Below are 23712 nucleotides of genomic sequence, written 5' to 3'. Positions count from 1 at the left end.
ACAGCAACCTTAGGGACTTTGAAGATGGGAATGGCACGGCAGGGAAAGAAAGAGCAAGAAAGAGCTCGCCCTTCCCTGAGACTAAAGCTAGAAAGGGTTGGGACAAGAGCAGGCAAGTAAGGCATGGCTTTTACTGTGGTTAAGCTGCTTAATGCTTCTTTTCATCACAGAATGCAGAAGTCAGCACTGTAAACAGCTGCTGTCACCCAACTGAAAATGTTACTCTAGGAACACGCCAACATTGTCCCTCAATGCTGCTCTGTCATTGTCTCTTGAGCTTAATCCTGTACAGTTAGAGCAACACTCATTTTTGAACTGGAGGAGGTGCAGCTCAGTGGTACAGAACTTGTCTGGTCTGGTTTGGTTGCCAGTGCTACCAAAATAATGATAACAGTTGTTATTTACTGATAGAGAAATTTAGTGTGCTAGGATATTTTCCATGGAATAGTTAAGTTTCAGATAAGCCAAGCATGATGGTAAATGCTTGTAATCCCAGCTCTCAGAAGGCAAAGGCAAGAGGGAAGATGACTTTAAGTTCAAAGCCAGCCCATATAGCAAAACTCTGGGCCAGCACCCTCCCTTAGGAATAATTGTTTGGCAGGGGGGGGGTTTGTATTGATTTTTATTTTTATATTTATTATTTATATGTGTGTTTGTATTTGTAGCTCTGAAGATGGCTGTGGTGGATATCTATCATTCCAGGTTAAAAGAGAGGCAAAGACGAAAAAAGTAAGTATAGAAAAGCCGTCCTGTTTTTTCTGACCTTTGGACTGTTGGGTGCTTGTTGTCTAAGAACACTCCACTTGTGGCTTTCCATGTGACCTTGCAGAACTTGCTTGTTGAGAGTTACTGTTAAATCTTACATTTTATAATGATCTTCTATTTAAACATGGTCAATCTATATTTCAGGTGGCTTCAAAGTGTGTAAATGTATGGTTGTAAATGCTTAATGTGTGATCGGTGTGTACTTTCATGGCTCGTAGTTTCCCTTAAATGACTGATCTTAATTATCATTTCTACAGATTGTGTAAGTTAGTCTCATGATGTTGACAGATTTCCTTCTCAACCATCTTGACAAACACGTGTTTTTTCATCATTTGCCACTGGTCACTGAGTCATCTGTGAGAGTCCTCTATGCCTTAAGAAGGACAGTGTGTGATTCTCCATTTAGAGGCTAATTCAGAAATGTGTGGAGACTTGACTTCTCTGGACCCTGATATTCTACTTCATAATATTTAGGATGTGTGATAAAAACTAACATATAGAAGACATTAAATATGAAACTTACTTTTAACCTAGATTATTATGGTTTTTCATTCTAGGATTATAAGAGATCATGGATTAGTCAACCTTAGAAAGTTCCGGTGTGAGTATGACCTGGTTTTTCTTTATTCTAAATTTTTCTAACACTGTTGAGTAGTTTCACGTCATTGTGGGAGTGCTAATAATTCACATTGAATGCTAGCTAGAATTACCCAGGAAGATTTGAAAATTCTGACGCAGGACTTGGGGGTAGCTCAGTAGTAGAGGGGTGTCTAACGTGTTTTTGGTGACGTTGATCCCTTGTACAGAAACCAAAGCAAAACAAAATGAAACCAAAAGTGTTCAAGGCAGCTCTGGTCCATGGTCATAGTGAAGAGCTATTCATTTATAGTCAACAATATTGCCCAAGAATTAATTGTTACAGTAATTACAACATGAACATTAATGGATCATTTTCTAGACAGTCTTGTTTTGAAATTATGTGTTGAACATAACTTTGGTCTCAGGTTATAAAAACATTTTGTAGGACTACAGAGTTGGTTCAGCAGTTAAGAGCACTTGCTGCTCTTGCAGAGTTTGGGTCCCAGCACCAACATGGTGGCTCACAACCATCTATTTATTATTCCAGTTCCAGGGATGCCCTCTTTTTACCCCTGTGGACACACATGATGCACATTCATACACGCAGGCAGAACACTTGTGCATATTTAAAGCAAAAAAAAAAATCTAAGGGGTTAGGGATACCTCACATTGGAAGAGTGCCTTCCACGGTGCTACACAAATCAGGTTGTCACACAGGCTATTCCAGATAAGAAAGGCACATAGTTTTTCCAGGTTAATTGACCTTTTCTGGTGTTCTTTGTTTTTGTTCTGGGTTTTTTTTTTTTTTTTTTTTTTTTTGAGGCAAGATTTGCTATTTGCTCTGGCTGGCTTGGAAGTCAGTATTCTAGAGAAAGGCTGGTCTCAGGCTTGTGATGGTCCTCCTGCCTGTACCTCAAGTACTGGGATTATAGGCTTAGACTTCCACACCAGCCAGAAGGTTTCTTATGTCTTTGCTTTCCTTGTTTTCCTACAATAATCCATACCAAAATTTTGGCCAGAGTTGTGTCTGATAACATAGGTTCTGCCTTTAATTCCCTTTTCCCTTATGACAGCAGTGCCTAGTCTACTGCCTTGTCCCATGCAGATTAAAAGACATGAGCAGGGACATCAATAGTACTTGGTAGCAGAGATGATCTCCATGATAAAAGCATTTCTTTGTGAGGTGCTGTGATGCTATAATTATGATTAGTGATTTGCATTCTCAACTGTCCTGTTTGCATGTTGTAATGAGTGAGTTACTCATGTGAGGTTAGGAAAATGTCCTTGCATTTTACATCTTGTTTTAGAAAATAATACCAGAGTAGGAGGACGGGAGGGAGAGGGAGCCGGGATTGGTATGTAAAATAAGATTGTTTTTAATTTAAATTTTTAAAAAACTGGAAAAAAAACAATACCAGAAACTTAGAAGTCCTTACATCTCTGTGACATGTTGTGTTTCATTTTTTCTAGTAATGGAACGGCGGTATCCCAAGGAGGTCCAAGACCTTTATGAAACAATGAGGCGATTTGCAAGGATTGTGGGACCAGTGGAACATGACAAGTTCATTGAAAGCCATGCATGTAGGTGTTTTTTTGAGCTTTGTGTGTACGTGTGCATGTGCTTCTGTGTTCGTGCATATATGCGTGTGTACATTTAAAAGCTAAGTAAGGGGCAGGGGAATAGCTCAGTGGGTAAGAGTACTTGCTGCATAAACATGAAGACCTAAGTTTAGATCCCAACACTTATATGAAAAGCTGGATTTGTCCATGGTAGTGCTTGTAGGAGGCGGAAATGGGTATTTCTGGGATTTACTGGCCAACACCTAGTTCTTTGCTCAAAAGAATACGGTGGAAAATGATAGAACAAGACACCCATGTCTCTGGCCTCTGTGTGCATGTGTATACTATACACAGACACAACCCTACATACCAAAGAAGGAAAACACTTAGTAACTTGCAAATTAGCAGGGGGCTTTTCTTCATTGTTTTGGGGGATTTTTTGTTGTTGTTGTTGTTGTTCTGTTTTTATTTTCTTTTTGGTGTCTTTTTTTTTTTTTTTAAGTCTTTGTTTTAAGACAGGGTCTTGATGTGTAGCCCACGCTGGCCTAGGACTTTCTGAGTAGTTCAAGCTGGACTAAGACTTGCAGTCCTCCTACCTTTGTCTTCCAAGAACTGGATTGCAGATAGGTGCCAGCATGTAGAGCAGTTTTTACTTCTTCCAGGACTTGTCAAGGATATTGAGAAGCAGAGGGAACAGCACAATGAATCCCTGTGTTTTTGTGAGCAGCTTCACAGTACCTGTCCAGCTGCATCTGAAGGGGAGGGAGAACTCCCTCCCTCCTGTCCACAAGCTGGTTATTTTGAAGCCAATTCCAAACATCATGGTTTTGCTTATAAATATTTTAACATTAAAACTAGTTTCAAGCCAGGCAGTGGTGGCGCACGCCTTTAGTCCCAGCACTTGGGAGGCAGAGGCAGGCAGATCTCTGTGAGTTTGAGGCCAGCCTGGTCTACAAAGCTACACAGAGAAACCCTGACTCAAAAACACCAAATAAATAAATAAATCTAGTTTCAGTCATGGGAACAGGGTTGTTGGCTCATGGAACCAATACCTCCATCTTCCTCTGGCCTTTCTCTGGTGTTCCCAAGAGCATTCATCCCAGTTATAATTGGATTTTCCACTATAAAGAAAATGGAAGTTGTTAAGCAAGAAGGCCTAAGACTTTGAGGCAACCTGCACTGAGATCTTGTTTCTATACCTGCCTCACAAGAGCTATATATTCGACTCCTCAGTTTAGTTCTAGGAAGCTTTTTGTCATGTTGTAATTTTCTAGAAAAGTGCTTTACCACTGCTCTCATGGTGCAAATATTTCTTAGGAAGAACCATAGGTATTTATCTGAGCCAGGTTGATTGTCCTCAGGAAACACCTTGTTTAGTTGTCATTCTCTGTGTGGTTGGTATCGAATGACTTATCCTTTACTTCCTGTCCTAGTTTATATCATTCCCGGCTTATGTGTCACTACAGAGAACTACACCCTGTGGATGGCTTTCCTTCATTACATGTTTGAAAGGCACCCAGGTTGGACTGTTCTATCATAGAATAATCCAGTGCGTTCTGAGCTGTCTGCTCAGCAGCAATTTGGCTCATGGAAGATGCTGTGCTCTTTGGTCCCTATAGGAAAAAGCTAAAAAGAAGCCAGGGCTTAAGCAAAGCTTTGTCCTTCCTGTGCTGCATGGCCTCATCGAGAGGCAAACTGCATCACAGACCTCGGCTGTGTGAGTAGAAGTGCTAACACAGAAGGTGGAACAGGAACCCTTGTATTTAAAAACAGTTTCTTTTGGTTTTTCAAGACAGGGTTTCTCTGTATTGCTATGGAGCCTGTCCTAGAACTCACTCTGTAGATCAGGCTGGCCTCAAACTCACAGAGATGCACATGTCTCTGCCTCCCAAGTGCTGGGATTACAGGTGTGAGCCTCCACCACTGGCTTTGGGAGGCATTTCTAATGAGATGTTCACAGTAAAGAGTATCCTAGAATGAAGTCACCTAGCCTTTTACAGAATCACTGAAACGTACCCAACAACTCTCTGACATTGATTTGTTTTTCCAAATTTTCTCCTTTGTTCTCCTGGGAAAACAGTGGAATTTGAACTCCGAAGGGAAATCAAGAGGCTCCAAGAATATAGGACAGCAGGCATTACCAATTTTTGTAGTAAGTATGCTTCCACTACCTACAGTATCAAAGTGCTAGTGACTTGCATGTACAAAAGGGAATCTTTGGGGTCTTGAAAAAAAAAAACAATCTTTTCAGAGGAGTTTAAAAACTTCATTACTAAAGTTTCATCTGTTCAATTCCTATAAATATCATTATTTTATCAGGACAAAATAAAAATTACGGCACACAGCAAAAAGAAACTCTGCTTTAGAACTGGGAGTCTGCTTTGGCTCTTTAAGAAAGTCTTAAGCTGGGCATTGGTGGCGCACGTCTTTGTTCCCAACTCGGGAGGCTGAGGCAGGCAGATCTCTGTGAGTTGGAGGCCTGGTCTACAGAGTGAGTTCCAAGACAGCTTCCAAAACAATACAGAGAACCCTGTCTCGAGGGGGAAAAAAAAAAGAAAGTCTTAGCCGAGCTTGGTAGCTCACATTTTTAATCCCAAAACTGAGGAGGCAGCAGCAGGCAGATCACTAACTTTGGAGCCAGCCTGGTCTGTATAGTATGTTCTAGGCCATGAGAGTAAGGTGGGGTGGGATGTGTGATTCGTAGGTTGCATGTCTTAATCTCAGCCTTTTAAAATTTATTTATACATATGATCATTTTTGTTTACCAGGCTTCTACTGGAGCTCAGGTGCTTGCATCCAGTTTACTTAAGGAGCTGGTCATAATTTTATTAATAGAAGTAAATATCTATCATTTAAGTAATATGTACCAGGTCTGTGGGATACATTTCACCTTCAAGTCATTGTATATCATGACAGACATAAGGGAGATCATCACTTCTATTTAACGAAGAACTCAAGGTTCAAAGAGATTTAACATTCGGGCAGTGGTGGCTCATGCTTTTAACCCCAGGAGTTGGGAGGCAGAGGCAAGTGGTTATCTGTGAGTTCAAGGACAGCCTGGTCTTCAAAGTGAGTTCCAGGACAGCCTGGCTAAACAGAGAAATTATCTCCTGGGTAAAAAGAAAAAGAAAAATGAGAGAAATTAAAAAGCTAGTTAACAGAAGAGCCAGGTCATAAAGAAAGGCAGCACAGATCTGGGAGTGTCCATCAGCTTTAGATTGCTTACCACACACGCGGGGCCCCGTGTTGAGACACAGCACTATGTAAACAAGCCAATGAGAGACTGGATTGCTTATGGCTATGTTCTGGCTTCTCTGTTTACCAGCTCTTTGAGTCTCTTTAGAATCTGTGAGAGCCACTGGTATGGTAATCTGACGTCTGTGTGACTGATTGTATAGTTTAGTGGAATAGCACTATCTTAGGATGTTCAGAACCCTGGGTCAGATCCACTCACAAATGAAAGAAGTAGAGCAAGAACCAAGTATGGCTCCTGAGAAAATCTGTAGTGACCAATGTTGGTTGAGCTCACTTAGTAAGTAAGCCCTTTGACTCTGTTGTGCTATCCTTGAAATCAAGTGTCTTCTCTCCCTCCAGGTGCCAGGACATACGACCACCTGAAGAAGACTAGAGAGGAGGAGCGCCTTAAACGTACCATGCTCTCGGAAGTTCTCCAGTACATCCAGGACAGTAGTGCGTGCCAGCAGTGGCTCCGCCGGCAGGCTGACATGTGCGCAGTTAGGGTGGGCCGCAGAGGGCGCTCCTCCTGGGATACTTGGGCCTTAACATGTATTTTTGGACACCTATGTGTGTACTCTGTGTGTTAGAGTAGTAAGGATTCTTACCAGTCCATCTAGGAACAATGTGGTACTGGCAGATTTAAGAAATGCACTGGGGTGGCCAGTGGTAGTGCACACCTTTAATCCCAGCACTTGGGAGGCAGACGCAGGCGGATCTCTGTGAGTTCAAGGCTAGCCTAATCTAAAAAGCAAGTTCTAGGAAAGCCAAGGCTACACAGAGAAACCCTGTCTTGAACTCCCTCCCTTCAAAAGGAAAAAAAAAAAGTGACTGGCCTTTTGTTCTTATTAAAAGAAAAAAAGTGAACCTGAAGCTGGTTATGGTGGTATACAACTGTAATTGCAGTACTCTGGAGATAGGGGTCCTGCCGTGAGTTGCAGGCCATCGGAGGATACACACTGAAGCCCTGTCTCACCCCTACTCTCACTCGTGTCTCCCCACTTAGATGCTAGTGCAGTTTTTGTTAAAGTTTCAAATGGCTTTGGTGATGTCACCTGTTAAGAGCCCTTAGCAATGCCTCCTTTGGAATACATTTTCTTTCCTGTACAGTGAGATATCCTGTGAAATGTCATGCAGTCTCGCCATAGCTCTTCTTGGGTGACCTTCCTCATAAATGCTCACAGTTCGATGAGGGAATTTTAGAAATTGCCTTCTTTGATATGACCTAAGTTTAAATTCCTTTTTGTCTTAGTGATTCTGGGCTGAGTCCTTCTGTTCTGACGGCTTCAAACTCAGGTAATGATTTCTCAGGCTATTAGCAGGGGTTTTGTGGGTTGTTTTTATTTTGTCTTTTCCTTTTTCAGCACTGGAGATTGAAGCCAGGGCCTCTCATATACTGGCATGAGCATCCCCTAGCACTGAACCATCCCCCTGCCCAGAGCAAGTGCGGACTATGACATTTACATCTCAGGGGTTATGGTAACACAGCTCCCCTCCTTCTGCGTAGTGATGGTAATCAGCTGTTGAAATGGTTTGTGGATACCCACAAGCTTTCAGACTTCATAGTCAGACAGGGATGGCCTTGTCTCAAGCAGGACTCAGAAGGATGCTCTTGTAATTCCTGGTGTTTACAGTTAGGACTGGACTTGTTTCTGTGGCAGAGTTGCAGTGTACTTTGGGGATGCTACATGAAGAGCTTTGTATTTGACATGAGCAGCAAATCACTTGCCAGAAACTCAAAGATTTCTTGTAATGAGAGACTTAAGGAATCTCTGCTTCTGAGCTTACCTCTTTTGAGTATGTCCTATTTTGAGATTAATTGATAGAACAAGACTAAACCATGTAGTCTGATGATTCTTGGTGACTGTTGTTTATGACTAAATATTTGGGGAGATACTAGTATGAAGTTCCTGAGCCAAATTGTGCTGTTCTTTGTCAATTGTCCTGAACACTCTTCACACCTGCCTCATATGACAGCATTTCTCCTAATCTGAGCATCCAGACCATTCCACCATAAGAAGCATAGTGGTCTAATCTGACTCAGTTACCAGTTCACATTCTTTGTAACAATTGAAATTTTCTCAGTAACACTTGCTATGATGGCACATACCTGTAATCCCAGTACTGGGGAGGCTGGGTCAGGAGGATGGAAATTTTGGGTCTAACCTGGATTACATAGTGAGACCTTGTCTCAGACAAAACAAAAGTCTCCTTATATTCAGGATCTAATAGTGCTCAGATACAGTCACTTACTGGATAATTGTTTTCCTTTGTTTCAAGTAATTATTTTTTATTTAAAAATGTATTGTATGTCGGTATGCCTGAGTTATATGTGTGTATCACATGTGTGCAGAAGCCAGAAGAGGGCATCAGAACCCCTGAACTAGAGTTACAGATAGTTGTGAGCTGCAGTGCTGGAAGCTGAACCTGGATTGTTTGCAAGAGCAGCAAGTGCTTTTAACCACTAAACTGCCTCCAGCCCCTCAAGTCATCATTGATACTTGAGAGGAAAAGAGAGCCTTTTAAGGAGCCAAAAAGACAGTGGAATCGAGGTTTCATTTTGTAAACTTCTTACTTCAAACCTCCCCTCTTGCTAAACACAGAAACGTAATACTGGCTAATTAAAATGATTGTGTAGCTCACCATTTCCTCCTAGGCTGGTGTTAGCCTGCCTTCTTTCTCTTTGTGTTAGTGTTGAGATTCCTGGCTCCTCTCTGTGCTCTGACTCTGTACTCTTCAGGCAGTAAAAGATTGGGAGCCCACCATCCCTGGTTGCTGTAGCCCAGCCTTGGGAGATGTGTGAGGTAGCTCATGATTTTGTCTCCGTTTTTTAAAATGTTTATTTATTTATATTCTATGCATGAATGCTCTGCTTGCCCGCAGAGGGCACCAGATCATTACAGATGGTTGTGAGCTACCCTGTAGATGCTGGGAATTGAACCCAGGACCTCCGGAAAAACAGTGCTCTAAACTGCTGAACCATCTCTCCAGCCCCTTATCTCCATTTCTAAGCCTTCATTTCTTAGCACTTTGGATGTCCCCAAGAATCAGGTTCTCCAGAACAACTTGAGTAGTCCCCCTTCTTCCTTCTGCCCCATTCCAGTGGCTATACCCACAAAACTTAACCCACTCTGTCCATCACCAGCTGATCACTCATTCCAAGCATCTATTCAGAATAAAACCAGGGGCAAGTAGGATGATCCAGCAGGTAAAGGTGCTTGCTATGCAAGGCTGGCAACCTGTGTTCCATCCATAGAGCCTGGAGAAGTAGGCCAGAAGGAGGGCATTGGCACCACACAGTTGTAGTCTGACCTGTGGCCGGTGCACCACATAGACGTATCATCATCATCGTCCATTAAGGGAGAAGCTCTTGTGCGTTAATCTTTATATACTGGTCTGGCCTGGCAAGTCCAGTGCTGCCTCATGCCTGTGCTTTTTTCTCAGGTAGGAAGTTGACATTAGTCCCTGCTTTGCCATGTAACAAATATAGCATTTGATTTGTTATTCCAGTGTGGATCTTTTAGTTAAACGTCACTCTTTTCAAAAAAAATAAGCAGAGCTTTTGTGACCTGACTCTGCCTTTGATCTAAAGGTACATAGTACTTGGTTAATTACCATGCTTGCCTTGTCCTGCTGGAGACTAGTGACAAGAAAGAATCTCTCTCCTGCAGGACTCCTATTTCTATTTGTCAGCTGTCCAGGCACGTAGAATATAACCTTCCTAAACTGTATGAACATCTGGGCTCCAGAGTTTAGAGCCTCCCATGTGGGAGGATCAGATAGGTTCCTCCTCTGTGCTGAGTGGTCATTGATATGAAGATGAGTGTGATCATATTTGTATTTCAACAGAACAAGGAGCACATGGATTGTCATTTTTATTTTCAAATGAATGTTGGGGTGACTGTATTAGTTACTTATCTGTTGCTATAAGACAGACACCTGGACCAAGGCAGCTTGTAAACAAAAGCATTTAATTTGGTTTATGGTTAGAGTCCATGATCCAGAGCAAAGGCATAGCAGCAGGAATAACTGAGGGCCATCATCTTGATCGCTGGTCAATAAGCATAGTGCACACTGGTAATGGCTGGAGGCTTTTGAAACCTCAAAGTACACACCGCACACACACACATCTCTGTCAAGGCCACACCTCCTAATCCTTCCCAAATAGTCCCACCAGTTGGGGACCAAGCATTTAAATATCAGCCTATGGGGGCTGTTCTCAATCTAACCACTACAGTGACCAAGGAGCTTGCTAAACCCGCCTAAGGGAGTGGGTTAGGCTTTCTGTTTTATACTTGAACAGTTACACCTCTGTGAAATACTTGTTCTTTTGCATCTGTGTCTATAGGAAGACGAAGTGCACCACCTTTGAACCTCACTGGCCTCCCTGGTACAGAGAAGCTCAATGAAAAAGAAAAGGAGGTAATAAAAGGGAGGGGAACTAGAGGAAAGAGAGAGGGGTTGATTAATTCATTGAGTTGTCATTAAAATCCATTATAACATCAAGTCTATCTTACTGTACTTGTCTAATGTGCTCAGCTCTTGTATGAGTAGTCTAGGAGTTAAGAGCTAACTTTGGTAAGCACCAGAAAATTCCTTTCATCTCAAAGCTACCTTTCCCCTCTTAGAGAGAAGTTCATGCAACAGTGTCAATTAAATAATAGCAGTAGCTGTCATTTATTGAGCATTTATATGGCAGACATTCCACTCAATGCTTTATGTAAGTGAAACTTTTTGTAGACCTTAAGTTGCTTTTACATGAAAATAGGACTTTCCCAATAAAATGGGTGCTTTGAGAGGTTCTGCACTTATTTCAGCAATATAACCATCACTTAAAATGGTTTTGTAATTGTCTCCATATCATGTTGATAAGTATAATGAAAATAATTCAACATCATATATAATTGCACATTATTTTTTTACCTTTGAGACAGGGTCTCACTATGTAACACTAACTGACCTGGAACTAAATCCCTGTGTAGTGCTGCTTGCCTCAGACTCAACAGAGGTCTGCTTGCCTCTGCCTCCCAGGTGCACTCACATGCACATACAAATACACCTACAACACATTGGTTTGAAAAGTACCATAACCTTCTTTACCATTGTAATCACTGAGCTGTCTCTGTGTAACTTTTGTCAGTTTCTAACATTTAAATCTACACATCTAGTCAGGTGTGGTATAGATCTCTAATTTTAGCACTTGAAAGCCTGAGATGGGGGAGACTGTGAGGTCAGCCTAGTCCACACAGTGAAGAGGCTATCTCAAAACAAACGAAAGTCTTCTTGGGCGGTACTCACATGTAATCCCGATACTCGGGAGGTGGAGGCAAGAGGATCAGGAGCCAGAGGCAACCCTGGGCTCCAAGCAAGAGACCCTGTCTCAAAAACAAACAAACAGACCCCAAAGTATAACAAAAGAGGAGCTCATCTTATTCCTTTCAGGTCCAGTGTCTGTCCCTGTCTGTTGGTCTATAACATCTGCGCATGTCAGACACTAAGAAACCAAAGTGTACTGTAGTTAGTCTTTTATCCATCAGAAAACATAAACATTTCTTTTGGGATAGAAATAAGTGTGTATTGAAGAAAGTCACAGATCAGTTTCTTCGGGTTGTGTGTTGAATAGTCTGGAAGTCCAAACAGCTTTTTACTGCTTACCCATATGATAGGGGCTCAGACCGCTCCTTGCTGATAATGGCAGGTGAACTGAACTGAATGTGCTTTCTGCATTAGCAGTAAAGATGGCCTCCTCCCCGTGGTAGGAGATGAAAAACCAGAAGTTACTCTCTTCTGCCAGTACCAATGATGTGATTTACACTTAGGAATCCAGGCACCTGCAATGCCACCACCCCTCAATGCCCTGCTGTGTTCTGTGTCATTTCCCTGACTAGTCCTTGTCAGAATGGTGCTGGGTGACAACCCCAGGCATTTAGCACTCAGCTCCTGGGCAAAGTCTGGCAGCTCCTCAGGGACGTGTATTTGTTCCCTACCTGAACTAGACCCTTGAGCCAGCCTTCACTTGCTGAAGGCTCTCCTGGCTGATATCACAAGTGCCTTTTTCTTACTGAGAAAAGAGGAAGTGGAATGTGGTCCAGCCACTCGACAGCTCCCATAAATAGTTGGAGGTTGATGTCACTTTTTTAAAAATACCTTTTATTTTGGGTGTGGGGGAAGGGAAGGGCATGTGTGTGTCACAGTATGATGTGGAGGTCAGAAGACAATTTGAAGAAGTTGGATTTCTCTTTTCCCCATTTGAGTCCCAGAGATCAAACTTGGGTTGTCTCAAGTCTTGGCAAATGCCTTTACCTACTGAACCACCACATCCCCCCCCCCTTCTCTTGGGATTGTTATATCTTCTGGATTAAAATTTGAGAGTGGCAGATGCCAATGTTTATTACATTTGTCTCTCTTTCAGCTCTGCCAGGTGGTGAGGTTGGTACCTGGAGCCTATTTAGAATATAAATCCGCTCTGTTGAATGAGTGTAACAAGCAAGGAGGCTTGAGACTGGCACAGGCAAGAGCACTCATCAAGATAGACGTGAACAAAACCCGGAAAATCTATGACTTCCTCATCCGAGAGGGATACATCACCAAAGCCTGAGTCTCTGCTTAGCAATGCAAACCAGGAGTTTGGAATGCGGCGGGTCAAAGGACAGTGCACACACGCTGGAGACTTGGGTTTGAGTTGGATTCTTATTGTGAAAAGAAGGAAAGACGCAGGGACTCTACGTGCGTCAGTTTCTGCTCTGCCCTGCTGTAAAGAGCTCCTGTTGTGGGGATAGTGATGCAGTGTGTGTGCTCACCTAGTTATTATTAAACATGAGTGGGCATTCTTTCCTAGCACCTCTTGTAACTCAGACAGGAACCATAGTACCTCACATCGTGGCTTTGGTGAAAATAGAACCAAGCCAAGCCACAGCATTTCATCCCAGGAGTCCGGCTCAGATCCTTGCACTCGAGAGTGAAGCTCGCTGACTCTCTGCCTTCCCATCGTGCAGAGAGGTTTTAAATAAAGAGGGCTTTTAAAGCACAGGAAAACCTTTCCTTTCAAGGATTTTTTTTAAGCTGACATCTTAGTTTATGAGCTGAAGAGGTGGAACATCTCCCGATGATGGTCTGCCTCAAGCTGCATTTTTAACTTTCGTGTCTGGCTTTGTACTTTGCAGTCTGGCTGTCTGATCTGCAGTAGACTCTTGAGGAGGTGGCACCGGATATAAAATGTCTCTGTTATTTTTAGAATTAATGGATTAAAATGTTTTGCTATTTAATTTGTGGGTGTGTCAGATATTCTGGTAGCTAAAGCACACTTGGGTTGTTGGAGTCCGCCTCAACATACTGTACTGTCTCTGCTTACACGTGTGTCCTGTGTCCTGGTCTCACCTTGTCACCCTGAGTTTCCCAGGACACCAGGTCCATGAGGATGGAGATGATGCAACTAGCTCAGCTGTACTTCAGTTGAGACCTGAACCCTCGTCTCTCAGTGGTGAGAGGCTAGCCTGCAATAAAAGCTGCTTTCAAACACAAGGAAAGCCACTTCATATGAGACTCACTGGCTGTGGGGATGAGTAGCTCCACCACATCTGAAACGTGGTCCTCAAGCCTGCAGCAAAATAAGAAGCCAAACTCACAGTCATGGTTATCTCATGTCTGTTGCAAGCAAAGGTGCAGGTGGGAATAACTTAGAATCTGCACAAATCACCTCCAATAGCTAATTCTTTAACTCCTTTAACATTCAAGTACCCGGTTAGGATGTGCCTTGTTGGAAGTACATACTCAGACTTGTAACTTGCTAATGGGTATCCAGAGATTGAGAAAATAGTACATTTTTTAAATTCATATGGTCAGGGCAGGTGGGATGGCTGTGTCATGTGTGCATGTGGAGTTAGAGGACCACTCTCTGGGGTCCGTTCTTTCCTTCCACTATGGGTTCTGAGGATCAGACTCAGGTCATCAGGCTGCTGCAGCAAACACTCGCTGACTAAATACACTGCTGGGCCAAAAATGCTGGCTCTGAGAGTAGTCCAGTAACTTCCCCTCTTTAAAAGGACAACTTTTTGTCTTACTGAGTTTGTTTGTTTTCCTTTTTCTTTTTTTTTGAAAGAGAACATGAAATTGGGGAGGTGGGCAGAATATGGGGGAGTTGGAGGAGGAGAAATAATCAGAATATTTGAAAAATTCTTAATTAAAAAAGGACAACTTGTGGAAATGATTTCCTTTAGTAGTCATTCTTCTTTGAAAATTCATTTTATCACCACCAATACTGGTTGTTTATAAACAGATTCCATCCTACCGTGAAGGGTAACCACTGGTCTGAAACTTGGGACATGTGAAACTTCAATATTTGGTAGTATTTGTTGTGTGAAGGGTTTTAATCTTGATTAAGGAAAGCTTCCTGGGAGAAGAGGGCTTTTGAGGCAGAGATGAACATGAAAGGCGGTGGGGAAATGGCAGATGGAAGTGGGAAACTGTTCTAGACAGAGGGAGGGGTGGAGGATGGTGTGGAGGCAGCAGTGGGAGTAAGGGGAGCCGCCAAGAGATCTGGCTGGCATACAAGGGGCAGCTGCGGCCGTCCCGAACTGGAGGATGGTAGGACAGACTGAAACCTGGGAAGCAATCGCACGCTGGAGAGCACTTGGGGATTAGTAGACATGGTGGGAAATAGCAATGGAAAGAGAAAGCTATCATTGCAGATCGCTAGACTTTAGGAAGTAGGGTTACTATTGCTTTGGTGAGTCTAATTTTGCCAAATTTCAAGCCTAGTGTTCTGAAATTTCTCAAAGGTCTAGCCTTGCTTTGCGGGGGGTTGTTTTGTTTTTCATTTTGAGACATGGTCTTACTATGTAGCTCAGGCTGGTCTCCAACTTGTAATCCTTTTGCCTAAATCGATCGGGTGCTGGGATTATAGGTGTGTGCTTCCATACTCATGCCGAGTGACTTTTTTCCCCAAAAATCTGGAAGTTGAACAGGCCATGCTCTTGCCTGGCAAGTGCTACATTCCAGTCTGGGAGTCCTTTGAGAGGAGTCACTTACCTTTTGCATTTATTTTAGAAAAGCACTTGCTGAATTTGATACGGCTGTTTTTATTTCCATCTATATTCTTAACACCTAGACAAGGCTACCTAGTACCAGCAAGAGATTTCATTAACATTGCATGGTTCTCTGCATCCACATAGGTTTGACTGAAAGCCAGCTATAATGATAGAGGTTTCTCATATCCCTCATCAGTGCAAAAAAAAGTTTACTCTCTCAAACTCCAGGCCCCCTGTTTCTGCCTTCCAAATACTGGGATCATAGTTGTGATCCACTGTCTGCTCATCCATCTGTTTTGAAGGCCGCCTTTGGGAATACCTTCAAGATAATATACTATGTTCACAAAATACACAAAAACCAATTGTTCTGCAGCGGAAGTGTACTAACTGCCCGTTGATTTCCTTGACCAGGCATCCCACTCAGTGACATAGATACTTGCAGGAAAGATGAATGTTTTGCATCTGACATTAAAACATTAAAATTCCCTCCTCACGATGACTTCCTTGTTACTCGGGCATTATGTTTCTAGGCCCCTTTCCCTATTGAGAACAGGAATGAAATACAGGTAAGAAAACAGTGATTCCTAAAAGCTTTAAAACCTGCCGGGCAGTGGTGGCGCACACCTTTAATCCCAGCACTCGGGAGGCAGAGGCAGGTGGTCTACCATGCGAGTTCCAGGACAGGCTCCAAAACAATACAGAGAAACCCTGTCTTGAAAAAAACCAAAAAAAAAAAAAAAAAAAAAGATTTAAAACCCAATACAAAAAAAAAAATCCAAGAGATGTAGCCTTGAAGGTCACCCAACTGGGTTTGTATTTGAAAACCCCGTGCTTTGCCATCCTTCGCTTGTCCTGTCTCCTTTAAGGCCAGGCAATTGAGTCTGACGCACTTGATTTTCTACTTCAGAGTACAGGTCGTAGATGTCTTTGGCATCAGACTCAATTGTTAGGTTGAATTAACCTTGCATTCTTTACCAGGCAAACCTTTTCAGTTTGTATTAGTCAAGACCTTCTGTGGTCTGAGGTCTTGACCTACTAATATGCCTTGATCCATAGTTATTATGGAAAAAAAAATCAGCATCTTAGGAAGTGTGAGAAGATGCCGTAGGGCTGAAAGCATAGCTTAGTTGGTGGAATGTTTGCCTAGTATAACTGGAGTAGTGATGCATACCTGTAATCTCAATATTCAGAAGATGGAGGTTGGACCAGAAGTTCAAGGTCACTACATGAAGACTGGGGAGATGACATTTGGTAAAGTGCTTGCATGGATGAAGACCTGAATTTGGATCTCCAGCATCAACATAAAACAATAGGTATAGCCACATGAGCCTGTAATCTTGGTGGGGGGGGGGGAGCAGAGGAGGATTCAAGGGGGCTTACTGGCCAATGGGTTTAGCCAAATGGGTGAGCTCCAACTTCATTGACGGTCTCTTTCTCAAAAAGCAGGATGGAAAGCAAAAACAAGTTGAAGACACTGGTCTCTGCGTGCACATATGAACATATTCAGACACTTAAACCAACCTATTCTTTTTTGGTTTTTCCAGAGGGTTTCTCTATGTAGTCTTAGCTGTCCTGGAACTAGTTCTGTAGACCAGGCTGGCTTTGAACTTCTCTGCCTCCTGAGTACTGGGTTTAAAGGAGTGCACCACCACCACCTGGCAAACCAACCCTTTCTTAAAACATTGAAATGCTATCATCTTGGCAGGCTGATAGCCAAGTTCCAGCTCATGACACGTCTAATGTTTCTCCTTGGAGGGTTGTGTGGAATGCATTCTCTCCCCCCCCCCCCCAGTTTCTGAGTAATCAGTTTTCTCACCGAACAACAGAAAACTATTGATTTGTGCTCTGGTATCACTCCTCATTTAAGAAATTTCTTTAAAAGAACAACAAAATGTATTTTAAAGCAATGATGAGTTGTGGATAGTTAATATGTATGACTGCTTAGAATTATTTTTGTTGTAGTCTTTTATAATAATCCTAGAGAGTTGTCAGTGAAATAGGGCAGTTTCCAGGTAATTAAGGAAAATCCTAAGGAGTTGAAACATTCAGAAAGGCCTTGATAAGCCCAGCTCCAGGGAACGAAGGGCCTTGGCGTTAGGTGGACTGACCAAGTTTCTCCAGCAGGATGGGTAGACAGTAAGGTATCCAGGGCATCTGCTGCTTGTGCTGGAGATGTGAGCACTTGCTTCTCCACTTGTTTCTACCTTTGTCCCCCTTTGCAAGCTTCATTTTCACCAAGACAAGCTGCAGCAAATAGCCAATCTGCCAGACCCAGGCCCAGCCACAGATACCTAAGCAATGTCAGCCTCACCTGGCTTCCCACCCCAATAAGAACATCTTTACCAGGTTGTAGTCACACAGCTTCAGATTGAGAATGTCTGCCAGCTCTAAGTCAAGGTATGAGTTTTAACTTCATGAAACAAAGCAAAAACAGCTTTTCAAAGTCTCCCAGGAGCGCCTCCGCCCCCAACAACTGCAGAAAAGAAGGCGTTTGTGGGAGAGAAGGGTAGCTATAGACGTCATTGCATCATCCAGATCCCAGCTGTGACCTGGCTCAGAGTTTTCCAGTTAAAAATAACCATGGCTTAGACTTGGGAAGAAAAAAGTAAACTGTTGCATCTCCATGGAAACTGGTGAGGGTGAAGCATTGGATTTCCAGAGCATGTAACAAGATGGGGTGGATGAAGAGGCCGGAAACCCAGAGGCCCAGGATGAAAGGTGATACCCCTAATTAGCATCCAGGGTATAGTCAGACAGGGCCTCAGGGCTTTGCACAGAGGATCTGTTTACAAGGAAGTATGCTTCTTGGGCCTGTTGAAGAGTCTCCCAGCCCTCCTGTAACAGATTTGTTAGTGTTTAGCAAAGCAAAGAACAGATGAGCAGCTCAGTAGGCCTCGTGGAAGCAGCCCAAAACCTCTGCTGTCCTGCCACTCACGTCTTTCATTTAAATATTCAGCAGCTTGAGATGATACAGATCGTATTTCATAACCAAAGGGGAGTCTCCAGAGCTGACGTGTGCATCTGCTTCTCTTGAGCAGGACCAGGTTTTTTCTCTTCTGGTGTTTTAGGAAATTGTGTAAAGCACCATTAATTATCTTAGATGTCTTTAAAAGGGTGTCTCCTGTGGGGTGTGGTGGTACACACCTTTATTCCCCAGCACTAGGGAGGCAGAGGCAGCCAGAAGGCCAGTTTGATCTACAAGGCAAGTTGCAGGACAGCCAGGAGTGCATAGTGAGACCTCTGTCCCGCCCACCCCACCCCACCTCCCCTACCCCCACCCCAAAAAAAAGAAAAGGAAAGCTGTCTCTTACCATTTCTGGTACTCTTACCACTGCAGGTAACTGTTCTTTGGGGGCAACCTTCTTAATTTTTCATTCCCTTTTTTAAAAAAAATAGTTTTAAAATTTAGATGTATCTATTTTATTATTTTTGTATATGATTGTTTTGCCTGCATGTATGTAAGTGCCTGGTGCAAATGGAGTCAGAAGAGGATGTCAGATCTGGAACTGGTGTTATGGTTGATTATGAGCCACAATTTGGGTGCTGGGAGCTGAACCCAAGTCCTCTGCAAGAACAACATGTGATCTTAACCACTCATCCATCTCTCCAGCCCCAACACTGGTGTTTAAATGAAGAGTTTATACAGCAAGTAACAGGAGGAGGGGAATACGCTACTGGCCTTTGGTAAATGTCTCCTTTAACTGGTGTATTGGAAAGATCTGAGCAATAATCTTTGCTCACTGTTGTTTCTTTTTTCGGTGCATTCTTTGGTCCTCAAACTTGCTGTGCTGAGGCTGGGGCTGACCTTGACAAACTCCATTCTCCTGTCTCTACCTCTCAAATTCTAGGTGTTAGGCTGGGACAGAAAAGATTCCTGCTCACGCTTGCTACAATGCCTTTCTTGCCCAATTGGCACCAAAACTGAGTTCTGGGTGGAGCCGGCCACCTAAACGCCTACCTAAGCATCCACCGGACATTCACCACGACCCTTCCTTTTGCTTGGGATTATAAGAACTATCCATCTTGGAACAGGCACCCAGCTTCTCTGATCTTGAATCCTGGGATTGGTGAACCTTTTCGGAGAGATGCACCAATAAACCTGAGCTTGTTCACTGCCAGTTCGGTCTGACCTGGTCAAGAGCCTCTCACGAGGATTGCCAGTCTTTGCCACCATCCTGTTACCTTGTTCACTGTTTAGTAATAGCATAACCTTAGACCAGACTCTTCACCCTTCGAGTCTGAAATGTGGCTGGGTTTCGCAAAGATTAAGTGGGAAAAAGGATGGAAACTTTGATAGTTTAGCTGTATATAGCCAAGCAAGAACAAGAAGTTACACTTGTATGTCATAATTCAGATCATGTTAAAAATCACTCAGGGTCATACAGGGCACACTAAGAGCTGAAAGAAATACTAAAGCAATTATGAATGTTTCAAGGATGCTGTTTATTTTGGAATCTTGCATTACCACAGCCCCTAGCATTGAATTGAGGCCAGAGAGTTGGGACAGATTTTAAATTACCTAGTTATTCTAGATATGTTGTAATGTCCTTCATACTGCTTACCTCAAGATGCTTTCAAGTTATACAATGGTATATAGCAGGACTGAAACTGTAAAACAACAGAAAATCTCAAACAGGAAAGGGCATAGTGAGCCAATGGCCTAAAGGATAAGGCCTAGGGAGCTGAGGATCCTTGGTTCAAATCCAAGATTCACAGAGATTAGTTTGCTGGGTATGGTGAGGCATGCATTTAAACCCAGCACTTGGGAGGTAGAGGCAGGAGAATCTCCAGGAGTTCCAGGACAGTCAGGGCTACATAGTGAGACCTGTTCCAAGAAAAATCAAAAACAGGAAGAAAAAAAAAAGTAAAGACATCCACATGCTAATCATTGTGTTGTTAACTAATGATGGTTATCAATACACTTTCTTATTTTCCTTTTCATCTTGGGTAATAGAATATTCTCAGGGCTACATAGTGAGACCTGTTCCAAGAAAAATCAAAAACAGGAAGAAAAAAAAAAGTAAAGACATCCACATGCTAATCATTGTGTTGTTAACTAATGATGGTTATCAATACACTTTCTTATTTTCCTTTTCATCTTGGGTAATAGAATATTCCTTTATTACTAAAAAATTGATTTGGAGACAGTAAAACTTAAAGCATTTTTATATGTAATAAAATCTATTTAATCTCTATGATAGGTATACACTTGCTGTCTTACATCTTATGGTGTAACACAAGCCTTAGGCAAACTTCTGTCACCGAGAAATGTGTCTTGAGACTTTGGCCTTGTTAATTCTTTTGTTTTTCTACATTCACTAGACCTCTTTCCCAGATACCTGGTTCTCACCGTCCTTTTGAAACTTGCCAAAGGTTATGACTTAGCATAGGGGATTTGCATCTTTATAGTCTTCAGTGCCATATAATCTATAATCAGGTTGTGAGGCACAAGACCTTATGGCACCCCCAAATCAAACTTTGTAGACTGAGATTCCTGATCACTGCTGCTCCTCTGTCTCACAGATGACATCAAAACCATGCCAATTTGTCAACCAGAGGCAGGGACATAAATAGAAGAGGCAGGCATTCTTTTTTAATTAAAAAATGAGTGTGTGTGTGTGTGTGCGCTTGAGCATGTGGGTGTTTGGGTGCCTGAGAAGTTCAGGAGAGGTCACTGAAATAGGGCATTGAATCCCATGCAACTGGAATTGCAGGCAGCTATAAGTCACCCAATGTAGATGCCAGGGCCAAACTAGGATCCTCTGAGAGAACAGTATGAATTCTTAACTGCTGAGCCATTTCTCCAGTCTGAAAACATTCTTTTTAAGAGACACATGGGCCGGGCGGTGGTGGCGCACGCCTTTAATCCCAGCACTCGGGAGGCAGAGGCATGTGGATCTCTGTGAGTTCAAGGCCAGCCTGGTCTACAGAGTAAGTTCCAAGACAGCCAGGGCTGCTACACAGAGAAACCCTGTCTCAAAAAACGAGAGAGAGATAGACATAGAAATCAATCTAAAGAGAAGCCACTGCCCAAGCAACTAAGAATATTTGGGGGAAGACATTAGTGTGGAATCAGCTCTGTTGTCAAACCATATCTCACTCTGAAGACACTGCACTGCTCCAAAGTACCACTTAAGTGGTTGTGGCCAGGAGGACCCAAATCCTGGCTGGCCACCTACAACCTGTACTTTTGTAGCAGATGACTCCTAAAGTAATTGACATCAATAAACGTATTTATAGTCTAGAAAGTGCCGATCCATTTGCTACATGTAACTATTTAAATTTGAAGTGACCCAGGCTTTGTGGCATAGGCCGTAAATCATAGCACTGGGAAGGCAGAGGCAGGTGGACCTGTTCTTTGGGGGCTGGAGAGAAGGCAGCTAAGAGCACTGTGTTTCAAGAGGACCTGGGTTCAACATCCAGCACACATATGGTGCCTCATAAACGTATGTAACTCCAGTTCTAGGGAATCTACTGCCCTTGTCTAGGTTCTCTGCAGGCGCCAGGCCCCCACGTGGTACATAGACAAACATGTAAGCAAACACCCATACAGATTAAGTAAATAAATATGAAGTTACCAGTCTGGGAGATAAAGTTCAGCTGGTACAGTGCTTGCCTGTCATGCACAAAGACCTTAGGTTCAATCATCGGTACGATAAATAAATAAATTTACATTGATTAAAAAGGACTAACTTTAAGCCAGGCAGTGGTAGGGCACACCTCAGAGTTTGAAGCTAGCGTGGTCTACAGAGTGAGTTCTAGGACAGCCAGGGCTACACAGAGAAGCCTGTGTTGAAAAACAAAAACAAAGCCGGGCATTGGTGGCACACGTCTTTAATCCCAGCACTCAGGAGGCAGAAGCAGGTGGATCTCTGTGAGTTCCAGGCCAGCCTGGTCTACAGATGAGTTCTAGGACAGCCTCCAAAGCAACACAGAGAAACCTTGTCTCAAAAAACCAAAAGACAACAAACAAAAAATATTTAAAAATGAGTTCTTTGGTCATACAGGCTGTCTATCAAGGGTTTAGTAGCCACAGAGAGGCTCTTGGGACACCTGTGTTGTACAGAAAAGATATTACAGCAATTCCTTCTCGACTCTACATCAACACCACACACAACACAAAGAAGGATCTCTGTTCACAGGTGCTTTCCTCCCTCCCCTTGGGTCAAGGCATGATTTTTCCTGGAAGGCTTAGCTCCTATAGTCCACAGAAAATGAGCTCTGCCTTGTCACCACCTAGATATTACTCACACATGCAAATAAAAACAAAAGAAAACAAACCCAAGAAACAGATGTGGCTGGAATTTAAAGAGGAATGTTGCCGAGTCATGAGTTAACTGAATGGCTGTGTAATACAGCATCTCAACCTGTGGCTCATGGCCCTTTGAGGTGGGGGCTGAACAACCTTACATTACGATTCATAACAGTAGCAAAATTATAGTTATGAAGTAACATCAAAAGTAATTTTATGGCCGGGTAGTGGTGGTGCATGCCTTTAGTCCCAACACTTGGGCAGCGGAGGCAGGTGGATCTCTGTGAATTCGAGGCCAGCCTGGTCTACAAAACTAGTTCCAGGACAGTTAGGGCTGTTACCCAGAGAAACCCCGTCTTGAAACAACAACAATAATAATAATTTAATGGTTGGGGGAGTCACCACAACAAGAGGATTTGTATGAAAGGGTTGCAGCTTTAGGAAGGCTGAGAACCACTGCTGTAGAGGAACATACAGAAATGAAACCAGCATACAATCACTTCTATTAGAGATGTTGCTTTTTTTGTTTTGTTTTGGTTTTTCAAGACAGGGTTTCTCTGTGTAGTTTTGGATGTCCTGGAACTCACTCTGTGGACCCTGCCTGGTCTGCTGAGTGCTGGGACAAAAGGTGTGGGCCACCAATTCCTGGCAGATTTTGCTATTTTTACACAGACATGTCAAAAACAAGTCACTAGGTAAACTGCTGGAATATAGTGCCAGGAAGATATCTTTCCCCAAGCATAGTTTGAACTCAGTGCTTTAGCCTAAATTTAGTCTACTTTGCTTGCATTAAAAGGTTAATTTTGCTTAATTTTAAAGCCTTGATGCTTTTTGTTTGTTTGTTTGTTTGTTTGTTTGTTTTTCGAGACAGGGTTTCTCTGTATTGTTTTGGAGACTGTCCTGGAACTTGCTTTGTAGACCAAGCTGGTCTCAAACTCACAGAGATCCGCCTGCCTCTGCCTCCCGAGTGCTGGGATTAAAGGTGTGCGCCACCAATGCCCGGCTGCCTTGATGCTTTTTTGTGGCATCAAATCTCTTCAGTCTAGGCTGTTTTAGCTCTCCTTGGATTAGCACTAAAATGCCTTTGGTGTTATCTTTTCATCTGGGAAGTAGACAAAGCTTCTAGATACCCCAGCATCCACAAAATGACTCTGAATCCTGTTGACCAGTGGTGATTAGGTATCTCATTAAGGAAGCAAGGAAGGAAGGAAGGAAGGAAGGAAGGAAGGAGGGAAGGAGGGAAGGAAGGAAGGAAGGACCTTCCTTTCAAGCTTTTCCTTGAGGATGTTGAAAGCT

At 42.9% G+C, this 23712-nt stretch overlaps 1 protein-coding gene and 1 long non-coding RNA gene across 5 annotated transcripts in view; one reads left to right on the top strand and one right to left on the bottom strand.

Moving 5' to 3' along the window:
• Tada2a (transcriptional adaptor 2A) overlaps nt 1-13403 on the top strand; it is a 48474-nt gene extending 35071 nt beyond the window's left edge. For all 3 annotated transcript variants that reach the window (XM_040749370.1, XM_040749368.1, XM_040749369.1), the window contains 8 exons: nt 666-729; nt 1323-1366; nt 2815-2925; nt 4985-5056; nt 6499-6631; nt 7391-7434; nt 10487-10560; nt 12551-13403. In XM_040749370.1, coding sequence (XP_040605304.1) covers nt 666-729; nt 1323-1366; nt 2815-2925; nt 4985-5056; nt 6499-6631; nt 7391-7434; nt 10487-10560; nt 12551-12736 — 728 coding nt within the window. In that variant the 3' untranslated portion in view covers nt 12737-13403. The remainder of the gene's footprint in view (nt 1-665; nt 730-1322; nt 1367-2814; nt 2926-4984; nt 5057-6498; nt 6632-7390; nt 7435-10486; nt 10561-12550) is intronic.
• Nucleotides 13404-17010: 3607 nt separating this feature from the next.
• Nucleotides 17011-23712, bottom strand: part of LOC110342180 — a 7661-nt gene continuing 959 nt past the window's right edge. Inside the window, exons 2-3 of one of the 2 annotated variants that reach the window (XR_002384184.2) lie at nt 18476-18542; nt 17011-18359 (exon numbers count right to left, since the gene is read on the bottom strand). This is a non-coding gene — a long non-coding RNA (uncharacterized LOC110342180). The remainder of the gene's footprint in view (nt 18360-18475; nt 18543-23712) is intronic. The other variant, XR_002384185.2, reaches the window with a different exon arrangement.

This window comes from Mesocricetus auratus, unplaced genomic scaffold, assembly GCF_017639785.1.
Source record: "Mesocricetus auratus isolate SY011 unplaced genomic scaffold, BCM_Maur_2.0 Super-Scaffold_100007, whole genome shotgun sequence".
Taxonomy (NCBI): Eukaryota; Metazoa; Chordata; class Mammalia; order Rodentia; family Cricetidae; genus Mesocricetus; species Mesocricetus auratus.
The sequence above is the reverse complement of the archived record's forward strand: the minus strand, read 5'-3'. Positions and strand labels throughout refer to the sequence as shown.